Here is a 21308-nt window from a genome sequence, read left to right on the forward strand (position 1 = left end):
AGAACAACTAATTAGTTCAAAATCTGTTGTCTCACTCCAGAAATACAACAGAACTCTGATTTGGTAATTGCAAACCGCAGTTCACATAACAGTCTATTTATAGTGTTCTGATAGAATTTGACAAAGTTAATAATAATGTCCTTCATCATGCCATCATGACCCCTTCACAGGATTATGAAAATCTGCTCCCAACTGATTAAACCATGAAAAAAAAAATCAAAGGCATCTTCTATCAGCAATGTGCTTGCACTTTCTACTTGTTAAGATCAAATGAAAGAAATTGGTCTCTCAGGTCCTCCTGGGCCATTCTGGATTCAGAAGTTTCAATTTCAGTGGTGCTCTCAGTTGCAATTCCTGCATCAAGCAATAATATTGATGCAAATTTCTAAGCGCAAGAGTAGGACTCATTTGTTTATGCTAGTATACTCCTAATCTGACTGTATGTAAATTCCCTCTTTTTTAGAAGACAGCTAACAGTAATGCATACAATTAATTGTACAACACATTTTAATTTAACCTGAACTGGGCAATATCACTTAGTGTGCACAGCCCAGCCACTCCAAGTACAGATTCCAATTATTACATGAGAGCTAAGACTTTATGACATTTCCTACAAATGCTAATTAGCTGGTAGGTTAGGGCCCTCAGTCATGTAGCACTTCATCAATCACAAAGCTTAAACTATTAAAGATAGAAACTGTAACATTTTACATGAAAAGTTATGTTGCAAGTCAAAGTAGAATATTATATTAGCCCCCTTTACATGGTGTTCTTTTATAATAGTCCCCACAAAAGAATTTCCACAAGCTGTTGTCCTAATATGATCCAGGTCTACATCCTCTATGCTGTTCTTGTCTCAACAGCTACTGTTTTCAACACCGAGACTCATACTTCAGAGTATATAATTGTTGGGGTTTTTTTTTTAAATCTACAGATTCTTAGAGGATAAAACACACCAGGTATAGCCACTGTATGAAAGAGAAAATTTGGGAGGAAAGAGGGACACGAAAGAATTATCATCCAGTTCAGCACTTCTACCCTTCAGCCTACAACTTGGCCATATTCATAGAACTTGCGTGTTCTAGTAAGAAATACATAAAGATTTCTGAGGTCTGCCCCTCTGCATGCTAAACTGACAGATATGAGGTGTAAGACTAGCTTTGCCAGGTTAAACAAGGCTATTAAAACAGCATACCCAACTTTACTGGCACTAAAAAGGAACAGTGGTGCCAAAGATTCTAAAAGAAAGAAATATTAAGTAATATAGCACCTCTGACATTGACATGAGTTTATTATTACTCCATGCCAATCTGCCTTGATCCAAATCCTCTAAATGCATGCTGTTCCAGTGCTGGGCCTCCCTTAAACCTGCAAATCATACTGAATAGTGTAGCGATTTTTCAATTTGGTCAAAAATTACACCAAAACCACTGCATGGAAGGACAATGCATCATTAGCTCATTATCTAGCCCATTACTTCTTTCTGCAACGTGTTGCCTTAAGTGTGTTCCTATGTCACCTGCTGGGACTCACCACAGCTGTTTTGTTGCCAATGTTGTTGTTTCTTCAACACCTTTGGTAGGGAGCCCTCAACAGAACCTGTCCTGTTCTCCAAGTATAACAGCTCTCCAGAAAGAAGAAGAAACAGCTCCAACTTTGACAGGGAGCTTTTCTGGTTTTGGTTTGGTTTCCTCTGTATTTTTCAACATGGCAGATAACAGTAATGTGCACAAGAGAAAGAATATAGAATTAGAAATTGCATCTTTCCAGGCTACATATTCCTTCCTACTCAGTTTCAGCTTATCACTGACAAAAATATTTTTAAGCACTATATACAAATTCTTCCTTCTTCAATTACTTGAATACAACCATTAAAATGAATATTATTTTAGGCTGAGTGAAGCACTTCAGCCCGAGCAGAGAGAGATGTAGCCATCTATCTTGCATCAACAAATGAAGGCACTAAAATAACTGGTTATTCACAAGTCCTTATATCAAAAGTAAATGCATAGTGAAAATGCATAGATATAAAACTTGGCACTGCATAGAAAAAAGAAAATGGAGACAAGTATTATATTATTACAATTAGAAGAATCTAATGTCTAGAGAGAACTTAGGAAGAAGAACTAGAAGCAATTTCTTCACTTGCAGAAAGGTTTTCATGAGAGTAAGACAGCAACCAGGGCAAAGTCCTGAAAGAAGGTATATAAAGGCAGGACAATCCACTTGAGGGCCCAGTAATTGTTTCACCTCCCAAGCGTCATATGAAATGGTCCATGTTGCTTTCCACCCACTGAATTCTCCACATATATGTGCACAATGAGAACAAATTAATTTCTAAATGCTCAACATGCAAATGTCTGGCTGCCATCACTTGAAGTGAAAATAATAGTGGAAGAAGTGGCCTAAAGGTCAGAAGGAGAAGATGAGCAAAAACTGGATGAATGCAAGAGGCACGTGCAATCCAGCAAGGATTAAAGGATAAAATCATAATTAGATTCAAGTAAAGGATAAAATTACTGCAATCAATATATATTAAATATTTTTCCATCAAAATTTATTCTTATATATGGTTGCTATTGGAAAGGTATGTTGTCAAAACTGGAAAGAAAAGAGGTACATCACACGATCTTTTACTTAAAGCACAGCATCCACTACTAGACTAACTGAAAATCCCTGAAAAGTGACTGTTTAAAAATTTTACAACAAGAATACTATAGCACTAGGAATTACTACTATACATAGTCTAACATATTTCTGAAATAACACAGGACTGAATGAACAATCTGCCTATGGTCAAAAAGGAGCGGTGCTCCCTTTGCCTTTGACAGAACATAAAGACTCTATGAGGTATGAATGCCCTAGAACATGTAAGTTCATGTAGTGAGGATAAAATTACCTAAACCAGAAAGGCACTAGTGCCAGGAAAGCTTCTTGAAAAAAAGTAGACAGACACTGAACATCTTCCATTCTACATGCAAGTATTGTGGTCCAGAGATGAGATTGCATCTGCTGCCAAGGACGCTGGGATGCTCAAGGAGACTAACCGTGAGAAGTTATGATCTAATATGCACTGCCAAAATGAAGTTGAACACTTGGGTTACCTAGGCAAGTAGATTACTATTTTTTTCCAGATGAATTTAGAAGCCTGGATTTCCATTGGTGACATACAGAATTTTCTACTTCGGAATTGTACACCAGGCACATGAAAAGTGAACAGCGAAAGCCTCCTTTATAGTATCATACTCTAGATTTATTTAAATAGCAGGGGTGAGTAGAACAGGATGATATTTCAATCAAATTTTTCTCTAGTCAAATTATCTGTGAGTGAATTTCTCTCCAAACATATCGAAAGTGAGGCACAAGTAAAATAATGATCCAAAGCTGAAAATGTGACCTAACGGTAATTTTAAAAATGTGTTTTCCAAATATGATATTCTTTTCCTATAAACAAAGTAATGGTGATATTAGCATTTTGGGGCATGCTAACATCTACATATTAAGATAATGTGGTTATTAAAAATGCTCAGAGAACCAAATCTATGCATAACTTTCACGTGATGTAAATGAACTATTTTTCTCTTTTTTTTTTTAAAGTAACCATTATCATTCATTCTTCTCTAAGTAAGCCCAGTATTTGGCCCATAGCAGAAAAACTGAACTTCAGAAGTCCCCTGATGAAGCATATTTACTAGAATAAAAACCTCAAAAAAAATTCAGATGCTATTTCCAATTTTAAAGAATCAGTTTAGTACTAACTCTGATTTTGCACCTGGTAGTTCACAGGATTTATCACACTGTATACTAGAGCTTACAAGGCTATAACATGTGTTTACTCTATGATTTAGTGAAGAGAGATAGTGCAATTTGAGAGTGATAGTTTTCATTAAGAAGCAGGTGCAAAAAAGGCAAGACGATCTGTAAGCCCTAATAAAATATTCATGATGTATTAAAACCAGAAAAACACTCTATATTGCATATTTCTGAGCACATAGCCATGACAGATAGTGCTGACAGCTCTGTGACACATTGTATTCATCACACAATTTTGATCACTGAATCCAGATTACTCCTACTGATCCATTTCCTCAAGATCTAAATACAAGACCAGCTGTAAATTGTTGGTTTGTTTGGAGTTTTTTAATAATAGAAACCATAAGAAAAGATGCATTCTTTTCTTCAAAATTCTCAAGTGATGTCCAAAACTAATTAGCATTCAGCACAGGACAAAAGGCTTGAGGTTTGCTATCTTTACATCATTGTAAGCATTGCTAACAAGGCAAATATTTAGAAATAAGATTAAAGTGGATGAGTACCTATATTCCAGTTTTGATAGGCCTTATTTCCTGGGCCTGAAAAAGCAGTCTTCTCATTTTCTCGAAAATAAGGACTTGGCTTTTTAAACACTGTAGTTAACCAACGGCAGACAGAAGCACAGCTAGACCATGTGACCTGTATGACTATATGAATCCTGGAGGAAAACCACAGTAACATGAACTACCTACATAATAATAGAGAGTAAGGAGTAGACATTCTTTGAGTGGCTGTAAAAGGAGGGGAGAAGTAATAGTAAACTGTATCTGATGCCAAGAACTTTTTCTCCATTCATCTGTATGCTCACAAGTGCATCTATATATGAAAGAGTGATACACACAACATACCTGCTAGCATAAATATTTCTGTGAGTGTAAGAAAAAGGATATGGTAAATAAACACTCTACTACTGTACGCAGAACCCTTGAAGATCTGCCTTTCCAGGAAATTCCCTCCCCACTCCCCAAAGTGGAAACTATAATGATTAAATCCAACTTCCCAAAGAAAGTAAATGCAGTTAGCTAAATTTGTGGAAAATTAAAAATAAGACTAATAAGGCTGTTCAGAGCAAGCCTCCCTTCTTAATGTCTTTAGCTCACAGGAAAAGCAGATAATTGGCTTAATTTAGGTTCCTTCCTCCCTCCCCTCCTCCCCCCCCCCAAAAAAAAAAAAGTCTTTAAAATAAAAAAGCAGTATCCTATCTTTTAGCAGTCCCACATGTTTATTTACATTTGGAAAGAGTATTAATAGTAATCAGTGTTAGTAAGGATAACGGAATCCCTTATGTTGAGGAATAAGAAGTTTTGTCAGAATTTTTAGGACTTTCATTTAACTCCAATAATTTTGCAGAAGCTGCAGCACCTAATATTTTTGTGATAGAATATAATTAAGATACAATAGTATAGAAATGATCCCATGGAAAACAGTAACACATTTCATATTAGAGAACTTGACTATTACAGACTTACTCCTTGCACTTTTTAAATATATTAAAAGTAATACGCTATAAGAAATAAATATATTTCCTTTAAATGTTCCTCAAAAGTTTTACAACATATCCTTTAATGAGTGATCTTACCTTTTTCTGAAGGACATTAATTTTTCTTTCTTTTACTTCCAACATGTCTTTCATATCTCGAATCTCTCCAGCCAGGGTTCCTTTCTCTTCTGTGAGGTCTTGAAGTTGTTTTGTTTTTTTATTCAGAAAGGTTTCTTTTTCTTCCAATCGTAACCGCAAGGCATCAACCTACAGTAAGTAAATCAAACATATTTAGGTATTAGTAAATATCATCAGCATATTTTATTTATTTTTTCTAATTCCCTTTTTTTGGTCACTTAAGAAATGTTTTATTTCTTTTCTACATCGATTTTCCCACTTTATCTTAGACTAAGATTCTTTTACTTGTTAAAATATAATAAAGAATGAAAGCACTTTAAGCACCAAAGCATGAACAGAAAAAGTAGAATAGTCAAAACATGAAATAGCATTAAAACAGTCCTAAGCTGACATATGCATAAAGGACTCAAAAAAAAAAAAAATCATCTTGACTTATTAAATATATAACTCATGGAAAATAGTGTTCAGTATCCTGTATTTAATTTGCCTGTTAAAGCCACAAAGTAGGCAATCAGATACTACAGTCACTACACAGATTTGGGCACAGATCACTAATCTAGAAACAGACTTATTTAACAAAAACATGGCAAATAGGGCAATGATATGGTTCTTCACTATTTTCCAGTGTATATCGCATAAGTCTCTTAACAAATGGGCCTTACTGTACTTTTCTGCAGTAAGCACAAAACCCTGTCAACCAAAATAAGGGATATTCCAAAGATTTTCTTAAGCAGAAATGTCTTAATACAGAACCTCACCAAATTGCTCTGCATTACATAACTGTTTTCCTCTAGAAACCCTAAAAGAAAACTAAAAAAAAAAAAAGAAAGAAAAAAAACCCAAAAGCATTCTATCAGCCCAGAAGGTGTATGTAGCCTTGATTTTCTCATTTCTTGCTCTATAAATGCTCAAGCATGCAATTTTATTGTTCTCATAATGCAATTCAAACAGTTCTCAAATTATGGTCAGGCAAATACTTGCTAGTGGTCTGGAAAAAATCCGTAGATTACTTGATACTGGTTACTGTTTGTATACAGTTGTTTCTATAACCAACTCTATTGCTAATTGCAATTAAAAGCTTGGGTACTCATAAAAGCATTTGGAAGTAAGAAGGAAAAATAGCTGACCCTCCTCTGTTACAAGGGGGGGGGGGGGGGGGAGTAACAGCCACCTGCAAGGACAGCAGCGTAAATATTATCATCAAAAACAAGAAAAACATTTGGTGAAACAAGGAACAAAGTGGCAAGAAAAAGGAAAATCTAAATGACAGGGTACCTGTTCAAGGAAATGGAGGAGGAGGGAACTGGCTTTTTGGGGAGTATAATCAAGAAACAGGAAAGTATGCACAATGTGAATAGCCAGACATGGCCACAGCAGCAGGCATATACACATGGATCCAGGTGGAAACACACAAAAAATGTCAAAACAGGGGAAGAAACAAAGAGCTAGACAGACAAGCAACTTTTTTTCAAGTAGATTTAACAATCCTACTTCACAGATTCAAATTCCTAGCACCTTTTTTAATGATACCTTTCTACATAAGCACTGCCTAAAGTAGTTACCACAAGGTAACGTATGATTCCACATGGAAAAGGTGCTACTCTTCACATTGGGAAGAGCAGAGGAAGCAGTCACTATCAAGATGCTCACTGATACAATCTTTGAAAACTTCTAATATACTATTCAGACGATTGGCTCTGAAGAACTTTTAAAAAGGTATTCAAAGTAAGAGATCTTGTCACAGCTTCCTTAAATTAAAATATAATAAAGGAATGGAATAAAGCAAATACATAAGTGGTCTTACAATGATGTGATGGTGAACTGGAGGTGAAACCATAAGGTGAGATTGTAAGTGAAAAGTAGAGCTGGAAAATGAAGTTTTGCAAGATTTAATGGTGCAGCTTTTTATGTAGGAGAGAAGAACAAGACAATTAGGAATCAATACTGTAATAATTCAAGAATATAAAAATATTGACTGTAGAATGTAGGGGTTCAAAATACGACACGTAATCTTTGCTGACCTTGATAATTAGCAAAATGAAGAATTATACATTTCACTGAAATGGAAAGAGCAAGTAACATTATTGTTACAAGAATGCTTTTAAAAAAGTGTATGGAAGGGTGGGATAATTGAATAGACAAGTAAAGAAGAATTATAAAGGGGAAAAAAACCAGAAATTAAGGTGCATTGGAATCTCTCTCTCTAGTTTAAAATGTTTATCAATTTCTTTGTCTAACCTAAAATGTGTTGCGGGGGGGGGGGGGGGGGGGAGAACTTAATTCACTAATGCCAAAGAAAGAATTATCCACCACATAAATTCTACTCCTAATACATTTGTAATAAAAGGTATTTTATGTAATAAAATAGTAGACATATCAACTCATTAAAGCAACAGAATATGTTTGGGTTTAACCATCAGTACCTGCAGAGTTGCACCTTAACACGCATTGGTGCCTTCAGTGAGCACTTCCACTAAATCGTACCTGTTTCTACTCCGCGCTGGTGAGACCCCACCTGGAGTACTGCATCCAGCTCTGGGGCCCCCAGCGTAAGAAGGACATGGACCTGTTGGAGCGAGTCCAGAGGAGGGACATGAAGATGATCAGGGGGCTGGAGCACCTCCCCTGTGAAGACAGGCTGAGAGGGTTGGGGTTGTTCAGCCTGGAGAAGAGAAGGCTCCGGGGAGACTTTACACAGGCCTTCAGTAGCTATAGGAGCCTTCCAGTCTCTAAAGGGGGCCTACAGGAAAGCTGGAGAGGGACTTTTTACAAGGGCATGTAGTGATAGAACAAGGGGTAATGGCTTTAAACTGGAAAAGGGTAGATTTAACTTAGATATAAGGAAGAAGTTCTTCCCTGTGAGGGTGGTGAGGCACTGGAACAGGTTGCGCAGAGAGGCTGTGGCTGCCCCATCCCTGGCAGTGTTCAAGGCCAGGTTGGATGGGGCTTTGAGCAACCTGGTCTAGTGGAAGGTGTCCCTGCCCATGGCAGAGGGGTTGGAAGTAGATGATCTTTAAGGTCCCTTCCAACCCAAACCATTCTATGATTCTGTGTTTCCACATTGTGGTTCAGAAATGCAGTTACAAAGGAATCACTCTGAGCAGCTCACAGGCAACACAGCATAGAACACTGGGTGGGGATATTTTGGGGTAAAAACCAGATTTCATCATAGATCAAGTTTTTAAAGGCCAAAAGAGATGCTTTTTTTTTTTTTAATGTGAGCCTCATATTATTGAAGACTAATTTGTAAATAAATAATACAAGAAAATGTAGTATACCCCTGAAATTTTGTCAGCACCTTTAAACATCATAGAGATCAACAAAACCAACCCACTGTTACTGTTAAGCATTATGGATTCAATTCTGCATTCCTTGTGCAGTCTCAAACTCCCAAATTCAAGCCTGGGGTATGGAAATCAAGGAGTCCATTCTTAGTAAAATATTTCAGTTTTCCAGAAGGCTGATTAACACATCGAAACTCAGTCCAGGAGAGGAGATACTAAAAATACTGCTATAGACCTACTTCCACATTTGCCCTTCCGCTCTGCCCAGAGAGGGAAAGATGCTATGTAGCACAGAAAGCTCGCAGAGGTGGCAGCAAGGTTTGCAATCCATTAGAATGACATTATAATTTCATGCAAAGTAGAGAACTAAGATAAAGAGAGTGCAGTCATTTATTACTACAAAGACAGGTTTCCTTGAATAGAGGCCATTTTTCTGATACTGTTTTCTTCTGCAGCTCTGAAACCATGAGGTGTTCACATTAAGTGGACCTACACAGGCTTGTTTTGGCTGCAAGGTACGCCATTGAGAAGACAAGGTTTGGATTGAAAATATATGATGTGGCAATCTAGAATAATTCTCCCTCTACAAGAGTGCTGCAGGAATTCAGGCAAGTGAGAAATTTTAGATTCACTAATCCAAATTTCAAACATACAAATGTCAGAAAATAAGGAACAAGCTTTTAAAGTTTACATTGCCTAGAAATTCACAAAGTTTATTCATAATAAAAAGCTGAAGTAAAAGTAACTGAAAGGGCATAAATGTTAGTTTTGTATTTTCAAGTCCTGCAGTTGGAATAGTCAGAAAGGGTCCTATCTATTAAGCACTTTTTTCCCTAGTTAATCAGAATATTAGTAAAGTACAAAACAATCGGCAAATCTAATTTATTTTTATTTATATTCTGAGTTTCATAATGCTAAATTTATTCAAAGCAAAAGTCTTTGCAATGCCATTTTAAAACTTGGTTTGGGACCAATTTAGATGATCTATTGGATCTCAAAATACATGTTCTTCCTGCTTTTAAAATGGCTCATTGCTTTTCTATACACTGGAAAAAAAGATTTATATTCTACTGGATTTATTTTATTTTTAAGACTTTTTCTACTATATTACAGTAATAGGATTTTGCAGTTTGTGAGCAGTGTGCAGTATGAGATTCAAAGATGACTTAAGTTAGAAAACAAGAAATAGTAGTAGCAGCAAACTTTCAGACCTCTTTTAATAAACATAAAAGACCTCATCTGAAACTCATTACCACATCTTCTTTATACATAATCACTTGTTTGCTTCATGTCTGAAAGCAATCCCTTAAGTCCAATCACAAAAATCTCTGTTGGGCCTTTAAGCTGCAGCTGAGAAGCTCGTCATAACATTGCAGCGCGAGCTCCAAAAGGGGCTCTCCTCAGTCCGTCACTGCAACTCTGATTTTCCATCTGCCACTAAGCAGAAGCTTAATGCTTGAAGTCAAAGGGAGTTGAAGGTGATTAGACCCACTGATAAACAAAGCACTGATACCGTTCCCTAGTGACTGGGATAACACAGTAGCTTGCACATGTGCTGATACAGTTCTGTTCTGCTTGGCTGAACGAGGCAGTTTCCGAGTCAATAGTCTTTTCTTCTCTACCCATCCAATCCCCACCCTAAGGGCCGAGCAGACAATTCTCACACTTCTTCACAGATTTCTTCCCACACACCCTGTCATCACGGCTCACTAGATTCAACTCGGGAATGGGGATTTTAGGCATTAAAACTTGGGAGCGCAAGAAGGCGTGTTGAGAGGATGAGTAGATGGTGCTGAAGTCCAAGTCTGTGAGTGACAACCTGTGTGGGAAAGGAGAGCAGAGCCCCGTGTCCACTCCAGTTTCTCAAGACCCCAGTCCTGCCCTCACACAGCTGTTAATTAAAAAGCACCACATGACTGAACCTTTCTGCATTTCCTTTCACCACTAGCTGGCTCATAATATGACTAATACATTATTTCTATTCCCTAGACAAAGACAAATTCAACCTGGAGGGACAAGAGAAGGTGTGTGGTGGTTTTCTTTCACACCAAAAAGAAACACACATGGAACTCCACAGCAGAGCTGCAATCACCATCTTTCCTTTCACTGGTTAGCATTCAGGCCATCCACATAGAAACCTTTAAGTTAGCACACGGGTTATGACCTCAACTGTGCCACAAAGTACCAGGCACCTAGTATTTCAGAGTTGTCTGGACTGACTCTAAATGCAGAAACAGATTGTTTTCTTGTTAATGTCATAAATAGATTACTCCACACACCTTCATGTAAATAGTTGACACCTTAGATCAATTCTTTCAGCTCCATGGTAACTTTTTAACACTTATTAATGAACACGCATGTGTTTGAGGTGAATTGCATTCTTCCATAAGAAGTTGCACATGGACTTAAGATCTGAATACATTGAGATGTAAGTGGTATAACTTCTGCCTAGAACCCAGTTCCCACAAGAGATTGTTCTTAATATAAGCCTATGTCGGTTTTCATTTAAGAATTCATTTCTAGCCTTGGTAGATTCAAATAAAAGCTTTAAAGCATGACTGAAGCACAGCCTCAATTGCACTGAGAAAAACGTTCTAAAAGATTTGAAACAGCCAAAGAATCTCAATCCCAGCAACCCCATTTCACACGAGGACAGTGCAAGCATTCAGAAGGAAAGAGTACAGCATGTCCAACCACAGCCTTAGGTGGCAGATCCTCCATTCCAGTCCCAGTGCCTCCGAGCCCCACTCCTCCCTCTCTGGCAGCTGAGTGGTTCTGGCTGCTCCACAGCCAAAGAGGCCACCCTTATTGCCAACACAGAGAGATAAAAGACAGGCTTACACTACACGTCATTCTCTGTCAGGGACCCTGACACTTCCGTAACAACCCATGATGTAACCTCCAAGCCACAACAAATCCAATGTCATACTTAGGAGGTTAAACTGTCTTTTCTCCCAGCCCTTTCCCAATTAAATATAGGTCAGCAAACGCTCTACTGTTCTAGCTAGAATTTGAGTTCCACAGAATTATGAGGAAATTCCTTCTTAAAGGAATTTCACCTTCCTGGTGAAACAGAAATCTTTCTCAGATACGATGAGAAGAAGCTAGTGACCTGGGTTACTGACATAGCATTTCCATGTTTCAATCTGGATCACAGAGATTCAAACTAATCTTTTGCAAACGATACATTTTCCTATTCTTTTATAAGACAATACCTTATTTGATGCTCCCTCTTTTTTTCCCCTTTGTGCAGAAATATTTTAACCATTATATATAATAATTAAAGCCGAGTCCATGTGAGAGCTCAAACTAAAACCTTTAATATCAGAAAAGGATAACACACCATGGTTTTCAATCTGTGTCATCCTTTTCTCCTTGCAAGTACAGGAAATGGAATTATCTCAGTCTTCCTCCCCAGAAGCTATTTTTTGTGGAGCTCAAATTAGATTGTGTCTTGACACCAATGTTGAGAAGGAAAAAAAAAAAAAAAATTCTGCTAAATATATCTCTATTTTCTCAGATCTCGTCAACCAGTGGTCAGATATATTGAGACTGATACAGCAGAATACTCTAATTCAAAAATGCACCTACACAATGAAGCCCAGGTATTTTGATAGGACGGGTATATCATCCCCCAAACTAACATACACAGCAAGGAGCCATTCTGAAATCAGTGCTCTACATGAGTTTCCAGAGAGGCAGAACTCTGAGCCAGTGCCAGTCTGGGAGAGTGAATAAGCAACTCATACTGTGTGTGGTCTTAGGTGTACAGATTTATTTTCTATTCACAGGAATGCAATGTGGAGGTTTACAAGAACATCGGTTATGTCAGTCATTTTCTTCTTCCCTAAATTCTTCTTTCTGCCTCCAGTAATCATGAACCAAGACTTTTATATTTCTCATAATGCAAAATAAAACTACCTCAGCCTGAACTGCATGTGACCTTTTACTGTATGGCATCTGTTTGGTGCTAAGCATGTATGACATCATTTCATGAGTCAAATATGAACCTCCAGATGGTGTAAAACCAAAAAGCTGTTAAATCAGTTCCTCATCTTGTGGAAGACAAGGAGCAAAATATACTACTTCATTTATAGCCACGATGAATTTGCCAATATTAGAAATTATCTCTTCCCTGAAAATGGTACTGTGAAATCACATCTCCCCAAAATAACAAAACAATGAAGTATTCTAAATGGAGCACGCCAGTACACTATGAGAAATGTCTGCCATTTTGTTACTCCTCCATTTACATCTATGGCATTTTAAATATAATCTGAAAGGAAATTAAATATGGGTCATTTTACAGCATCAGATATATATTTTTATATTTGAAAGGATAAGGATTTCTGGTACACAAAAACCCTCTCTTTGGCTTTTCACTCAACACTATGTAATTTTAAGAGTCCTTGACTTATTTCTCCCAAGCTTTGGCAGTACATTTAGTAGTAAAACTTGGCAATCTGAAGAACACCATCATTTTCCAGAAAAATAAAGCAAAAGCAGATCTGATAGCTAACACATAAAGCATTTCAAAGACCTGTGTCCAAGTAAATTGCTTTTTAATTTTGTCTAACTTTTTCCTCACCAACTACTTATTTCAACTATTTAATACAATAAACTCTATCACTTGCTCTGGAAATATACAACACACTGCAAAAACTTCAGAATTGGGTTATACTTTAGAAAGAAAAGAAAAGAAAAGTTCATGTAAGTGGCAAAAATTGCCAAATTCAAAGTTGAACTTTATTAATCTTCATGTCATCACCTACCACTCATGACAAGCTCCAGTAGTGACGTCTATTTCTTGAAGTTCCTTACTGTTAATTGTTTAACTTGTATGCCGTATTATATACATCATTTATGAAAGCGGTTTTAGTGTTATGGAGCTCCATGAGGAAGTAAAACATGAAGCAGCACTGCTGTGTTTCACTGTTAAGAATTATTTATTTTACCATCATAAATAAATACATTTAAAGCAAAAGTTTGGCTGGGGTTTTTTTAAACTAATTCTGAATTTACTAGTCAAGCACTAAGTGTACTGTAGTACCACACCTGAGGTAATAGAGAAAGCAAACTGTAACCCATTGTCAATCTCCGTCCTAACCCCACCTCTGTTCCAGCACACACTGCAGTCAACGTTTGCCACTGTGTCCAAAAGCCAGTCTTCTCCCCTTTTGTACTATCATTCTCTCCCTTCCTGATGACCCCTACAGGCTCCACAGGACTGCTGACGCTTTTCTGTGCTACTATTTGCTCTCGGTGTATCTTTTGAGGAACCACTTCAGTTAACCAAAACAACAAACTTCTATTAAAGATCTCAGTGCCTGTATTTATACATCTGTATGTATCTGGGGAAATGTAACATACTAAGTTTTGATTATGAAAACCAGTTTAAACCATGAAAAAAAGAGCTGTCCCTTCAGTTTTCTATACAGAAATACTGACTTTGAGTACAGAGAACATGTCCTCACGTGGGCCTTTTTGCAAATATGAGAACCAAGTTACAAGTATAGAAAGGATATCATCTCTCTTTAAAATGTCCCAACTGTACTCTCCACTTCAGAGCTAGTAAAAAAAAAAAAAATTCTAAAATACAACAATAAAATGAAAACTATCCCCTCATCATATTTGTCCCCCATTTTTCAGTCTGACGTGATAAACATGATTTTTTTCAAAGCAATGGTCGTACCTGGTAATCCATAGTATAATACATTCATTTCTTTCAAAAACATCTGATCTATGTAAAATTCAAGGCAGAAAAGGCAGAACGTGGCTACATTTTGAAGCTGCAGACACTTGAATTTTGTACAATTAATACACTTTACATTCTTGTTCCAAATTGAAACTTTAGTGAGTTAGCTGGCTTTTTCTCTTCATAGAGGAAAATTCCACTTTCAAGCATTATTTCGACAACATTCCCACACCTATTACTCTGGGTATTAGGGTTGCTCTAGTTTACATTTTAATTCAGCAAATGATGTTTCTATAGAGCTGATAGTTAACAGGCTTTATATTCTTTAAAGGATAACCTATTTCACTGTCTTCTTTCTACTACTTCAGTATTTAAGAACTGACAAAAAGAGAGGGGTTTAAAGCAGCTGAGTATATTGTAGTCAAGGGGAACATACAGCAAGCTATATTAGAAGGTTTATAAACACAGAACAGTGTTGGCTGTTCACATCAGGAAAACAAACTCATACTGTCTCACACCTTTTCCCTCACAGAATCACTGTCACAAGCTCTTTCAATCCTTCTGTACAAGGATGGGAGAGCCACCTGCTAGTGTAATGCATCAAATGCACTCATTCTCCTTTACTTCTTGAAAGATGGCACCTACACATTTCACAAAGCTCCCAGCCTCCCTCCCCGACAGCTTAGCCAGCCACCATCTCTACTAATCAATCTTGATTTTTCTTTCATTCTTTTTTTCCACTAGTCCAGATTCTGCTGCTCTTTAAAAGAGAAAATTGGTAATACTGACTGGTCAAACTACACTAGAAAAGATTTTAGCTGAACCAGAGATATAAATGGTTCCCTCAGGCAGTTTGAAACTCATCCTTGTGGAACATTATATGCCACAAGGAATTCTGATCATGTGTAGCTTATCAATGCAGCCAACTGCCTAACAGCTGTTTATTCAAATTTACATCTTTGCCTACTCCTACCACTAAAATTAGATAGATTAAAGCAACTAGTCCAAAGTTCAGAATTTAATATTCAGTTCAGCTCCAGCAAATTTTGGAAAACACGCGGGAATTGTAACTCATGTGCTAATACTTAAAGTTTTTGTTAATAAAACTTCCAACACTAACCTTACCTCATTGAACTTACCTCACTGATTTTTATGCTCACTATAAAACTATAGCTGTCATAATATTTTTGAATTACTGCAAAAGGAAGTCAGTCATTCCAGAGTCAATGTTATTTAGCAACATAATGATAGTTATAAATTCCAAATACTTAAAACCAATTTACAGAACTATCAATCTTGGAAGCTTTTAACTTTTGAAATTTCTGTCTCCAATAACAATCAAATTTTATTATACTGTACCAGATTAATAGAAAGTGAATTAAAAGGCCACAATGTTCTTTTTTAAAGTCATGCCAATGCATTTAACTGCTTCATGAAAAAAATGTGTAGAGTTCCATAATAGTATATGAATCATCAGTAAATATGTTAGCTTTATACATGATAAAAATAGAATTTTTACATGAACTGTTTTTCTCAGTTTAACTTTTTTTAATAGTAGAAGTCAGTTATTACAAATAGTTGACATAGCAGTGAAAGTGTAATTTTCAAAAAGCACATTTAGGTTTGTAACCTACCCAGAACATTCAAACAAAGGAGGTGCCTGTAGATAAAGCTCTCTCCAACTGAGGTAGTGAGCCTGTGTTATGCTTGCAGGGGTGAGCTGTACCCTTGACCTCTCTCTCAATTTCATGTTTTGAGTGAGAGACATCTCTCAGAGGAGAACCTTATGATTCACCCTGTTCTGAGACTGGAACACCTGTTTATGTCACCCACTTTTTTATCAGACATTCCTACATCAGTAGGTCCAGCTGGAATCAGCTTGGCTAGAAGCTTATCTTCTAGAAACTATGGCCAGCTCATAAATAGAGTGACATAAACCAGCTTGGGCAGTATTTTTCATTTATTCATAAGAACACACTGAACAGAGAAGAAGGTTAAAACAATAAGCTAAACACATATTGTTTACTTTAAATATAACACAGTGTTTTCTTCAAGAAATATGCCATTTTGGCTTTTGTATCTCTCCTGCCCACATTCTTCCAGAGACCAAGTTATAGCCTTTTCTCTGCAAACTGCTGCATTTTTCTCATGAGTGAATAAGCTTCTAACTACCTGTAATCTTTCAGATTAAAAATTCACCTCTAAAATTTTCCAAATCTAAAAGCTGCAAGTGAAGTCCTCTCTCTCCCAACAAGCCAGGCTCCATAATCTCCCAGACAACAGTAAACATCAGCTGGTTTGGTATCGACCTTGAGTACCAGCAAGTGTTACGGGTCTGCTTAGCTCCATCACTTGTTCTCAGTCCAAACCTTTGGTTCTCTACGCTCTTCCAGAACTCAGAACTTTCTCATTAGCTCTGGCTTTTGAGGCATGTAAGACAAGGCAACCCCCTTGCTCACTCCCCTTGCATATATGAGGCAAGAAGATATTTGCCTGGTATCAGAACAGAGTGCGGTGTTTTACTACATTAGATAGACAAAAAGGTGATTTGGAATATTTGACATTCCAGTAGTAATGTTCTATAGAGAAAAGTTGTCACATAACTTAGGAGGTCCATTTTGGCTATTTTTGAGACTTGCTCACGATGGAAGTTTTTCTCAAGGAAAAAAACTCAATGAAGGTTCAGTTTGACAACATCTGGCATATTCTCAATATTTTTACATTTCAACTAGAGCTGGTAGTATGCTACAAGACCCTCGTACAATCAAGTTTTTAAAAAGGTAAAAGGACAAAAAAGGGACTTTTATAAAAAGATAAAAAAGGTACTTTGCAGGAAGATTCTGCGCTTAAACATGCAATTATTCAGGAGGTCTCTGTCCTCCATGCAATTACAGACATCAGCCACCCTCTTCAGAAAGGCCTAGTCAGCACATTATTCTTTTGGTTTTTTTTTCCTAGCTTCATAGTCAGCCTTTTTTACCCATGCAGATTTGGGATGTATATTTTCTTGTGGTAACAGTACACAAATTAAGAATTATTATAAATGCCAAGTGTTTGCCTGGAGGAAAGACAATATTTGACTTTACAATTTACTAACTGTAAAAACAGACTGCACTGATCACACTGTGTACAAAGTTCTCCGTCTTTATCTTAGTAAATTAGGTTGAGCTATGCAGGCATATCAGAACCATGTAGACCTCAAATCAGAGGTTGCAAATTAACTTCAAAAAAAGAAATTAAAAGTGACATCCTATTCTACATTATTTGTTCTACCAGGCCAAGGACACAGATTTCATGGAATTCAGAAGTCAGATCTGCTAAAACAATAAATAAGAGAAAACTAAGAGACTAGACAATTAAATTACATCTTTCTGTAAATAAAACTAGAAGTTATGTAAGAGCAGATTACCTCGGGAGAGATCTTTATTTCCATACTCAGAGTTGAACCATACCTTCTATAATGTTTGGTGCAAGTAATAATTAGTGAGTAATATTAAAAGCTTTTTTTTTTTTTTTTAATATGGACTTTGTGTTCCGTAAATGGACCCTAAAAGGACTACTCTGGCATGTAGTAAGGTACATTCTTGGTAAATGTTTATCTCTGTATCTACTAAACACTAAAAAGATTTTTAAAATTATAGAGATCTCCCAGCAAGAACATTCTAAGCTATTCAGGATATAATAAATAGCAATAAATAGTTCTTTCAATAGCAAAGCTTGCATATCAACCTCAGAGACAGTGGGAAGTCTGTTTCAAGCAAAGGCACTATGCACTCTATCTACAGCAAAGTCTTTTGCTTCCTGCAAGCGGTAGGTTGATTTAGGGGTCAACTTAATAAGTACATGCGTGTCTCAGATCAAGAGTAAAAAATGGTGTTGATCCTAGTGCTTGTAAGGATAACTTTTTTTAATATGAGGTTTATTTCTGAACTAAGGGAAAAATCACTGATTAATTCTGACTGATGAGACCCAAAAAGAAATGCTTCTGTAGCAAGTCCATAGTAATCTCAGTGCTATAAACTATCTACATAGGCATTTCAAACTCAGCTGATAATGATTCTTTTTAGCAGTGTGGTATAACCTTAGTTTTCAATTATGGAGTCTTGAAGATTAAAACATCTTTCCAGAGGAATGAAAATGCTTAACACATGCAACTCATGTAAAATCTACTTCTTTAACTGAAGGAGGAGCAAGAGTTGAGATTCTGCTTTGGGAGTAAGTAAAACTTGGTATATGAACTTCAGAAGAAAATTTAAGTCCAAGATCACAAAGCAAAAATTTCAGACTCAAAGTTGAGGAATGAAAACTCTTTTTGATAATAGGTGAAACATAAAAAAAATCTAACAATATAAATACATATTTATAGCTACCACAGACAAGGTTTTAAGAACTCCTGAATTACACAATTAAAAACTGTTTGTCAGCATTGCCTCAATGTGATATCTGCACAAATCGCTGCTTCTCATGTGAATGGTAGCATTGACTAGTCTACACCAAAGATAAACCAGAAAAAGAACAGGATATCACTTAAAAGCTCACGTAAGGAAAACAGCTCTCTGCTGAGATTAACAAAAGGAATAACAAAAGAACCAACATTCTTGTATGACTTGACATCGTAAGAGGAAAAAGCTAAGACTGTAATAGCAAACTATTGCTCAAAATTAAGGACTCTGATACAAAACTCAAAGATATACGTAGCAGAGCTGTGTATCACACAATTACTTGATTTTTGCAAATAATCAACTTGAAAAAATCAGAAAAGCAACCCTAATATAGCTCAGCTGTAGCAGTGCCTTTGGATGGATCATCAACTGATTGGCACAGGAACTTGCCAGCTAGTCTAGTCTTGTAAGAGTACAGATACATGCAGTTCTCTCAACTTTTCCCATCAGTGCCTTATCCAGAAACAATTTAAACAAGTACCTACTAATAGCAATATTGTATTTGTTATCTAATGCATGGAACCTTCCAGAGTGCCAAGAATGGTAATATCTTTTCTGGAAGCTTATATCTGTATTATCAATATTAGGGGATGATACCTGAATAGCCATACGTATGTTACGTCAGTTAATTTTGGGACCAGAGAATAGTCTGAAAACATTTCATTTACAAGTACGGCCAAAGTCCTTGCCAGTACCTAGGACAAGTAACTTTACTAGGCTAGTTTGCAAGTGGCTTGAGAACAAGATTAAAAGCATACTCTAAATCATGTGATAACTAATTATTTTCTTAAAATCTCAGACTGGAAATAAGCGTTGAAACTCTTAAAAAAAATATCAGACTTTATGATGGTGTAGAAAAAAACCAAGATTTAAAAAACTCAAAACAGAAAGAAAAATATATAAAAACACAATTGAGATCACATTTAAAATGTTATGATTTTCAGACTCAACAGATGAGTCAATTTAAAATGTGAAGGCTGAGTAGTTTTCAGATTTATGGAAACTAATAGCTTTTCAGTGATATTCTGAACCCTTGAAGAAATTGCTCTCTGAAATGCTGTATCATATATATTAATTTAATTCTGTAAGTCATTATTCAGAGAAATCTTACAGCTAGTAGATGGCCCATCAGCTGAAAACGATGAGGGTTGGCAATATTGCTAGAATTAAACTATTTTGTTAACAATAAGTGTCTCAACCAAGAAGCAGACTGTAGTCCTACTGAAACAGAAGTGAAGCCATTGTGCCTATCTTAGATATTGCAAATATATTTATTTTTTATGCTGGAAGCAGTCTCCCAAACTAGTTTCCAGAGATTGTGCTGGCTTGTGATAAGAATTACAGACAAGGAAAGACTACTTAGACCACGAGAGGCTCCTTGAGATGCAGTGTGTGAAGAAAAGACTAAAAGGGCAGTTTCAGATTCCAGATTGGTAACTCCTTTTTTATGTCGTCTTTGCAGTAACATTCTTTAAGCATTTTAGGTAGAACTGGAGAAGGCATTTTACCCTAAAAAACTTCAATCATCACAGAAATGGTAGATCTTCACCTCGTATTTTAAGTGTTTGAAAAGTCTAATATAAATGACACTCAACAATACTGCAAAGAAATGCATGAGATTGGAACTAGGGACATAAAAGCAACCATTTTATTCTTTGTACAAATGCAGTGCTTATAATAGAGGTTACATGGTAAATTAAAAATAAAAAGTTATGCAGGAATGAAATCAGACATAAGCTTCAGTTGCAGGCTTCCTAACATACTAACAGAGATTAGCTTGCCAAATATTTTTACTGAATCCAGTCTGCCAGATCATCTAGCAGCAAGTCAGAGACATGTCAAGATCTGATCTTGCATTTATTTATTATTCAGCTGGAAGCTATAGGTTTACTAATTTACCACAATTATATTCCATCTGGAAGACACTCAGTTTCTCAGGACAGAACAGCATCTGCATGAGAAAGATAAAGCAAAACTGGTATGTGTTGCTTTCATAACGGTCTTGACACTAAACAAGCTATGTAAAGTTAGATATGAAAACAAACCGTATCACAGAAGTGGTCTTACACTGTCAAATATGTAAGCGATACTTTCAGAAAAAGAATCAGCAGTGAAATAACTCTCAAAAACTACTTTCAGAGAAAGAGCCCTGCAACCTACAAGAACCAACAGTGACAGCCAAGACACGGGGACTAAAGAAAGAGTCCTCAGCTGAACACCAATTCAGTGAGAATACAAGCCAACTCTGATCCTTCAGAGTACAAGAAAGTCTAGAACCCACAGATCTCTTAACTGTAATTTCCAGGATGCCATTATATTCTTTCCTTCTCCAAAATGTGCAAGACAATACTAGATATCATGTATACTTTATTACATTTCAAAAAGAGAAACTCCATGTTTGGTCCTGCAATGCAGTAGAACCTGCATAGAAAAATCATTAAACCACAATCACCAAC

The 21308-nt window shown here is 36.5% G+C and overlaps 1 protein-coding gene across 12 annotated transcripts in view; it reads right to left on the reverse strand.

Moving 5' to 3' along the window:
- ERC2 (ELKS/RAB6-interacting/CAST family member 2) overlaps positions 1–21308 on the reverse strand; it is a 534400-nt gene that overhangs the window by 338980 nt on the left and 174112 nt on the right. For all 12 annotated transcript variants that reach the window (XR_003920743.2, XR_003920742.2, XR_003920751.2 and 9 more), the window contains one exon: positions 5393–5560. Coding sequence is in view for 1 of the 12 variants with exons in the window: in XM_029996089.2 (XP_029851949.1) it covers positions 5393–5560 (168 nt within the window). In the remaining 11 variants the exon portion in view is untranslated. The remainder of the gene's footprint in view (positions 1–5392; positions 5561–21308) is intronic.

Source organism: Aquila chrysaetos, chromosome 20 (assembly GCF_900496995.4).
Source record: "Aquila chrysaetos chrysaetos chromosome 20, bAquChr1.4, whole genome shotgun sequence".
NCBI classification, from domain to species: Eukaryota; Metazoa; Chordata; class Aves; order Accipitriformes; family Accipitridae; genus Aquila; species Aquila chrysaetos.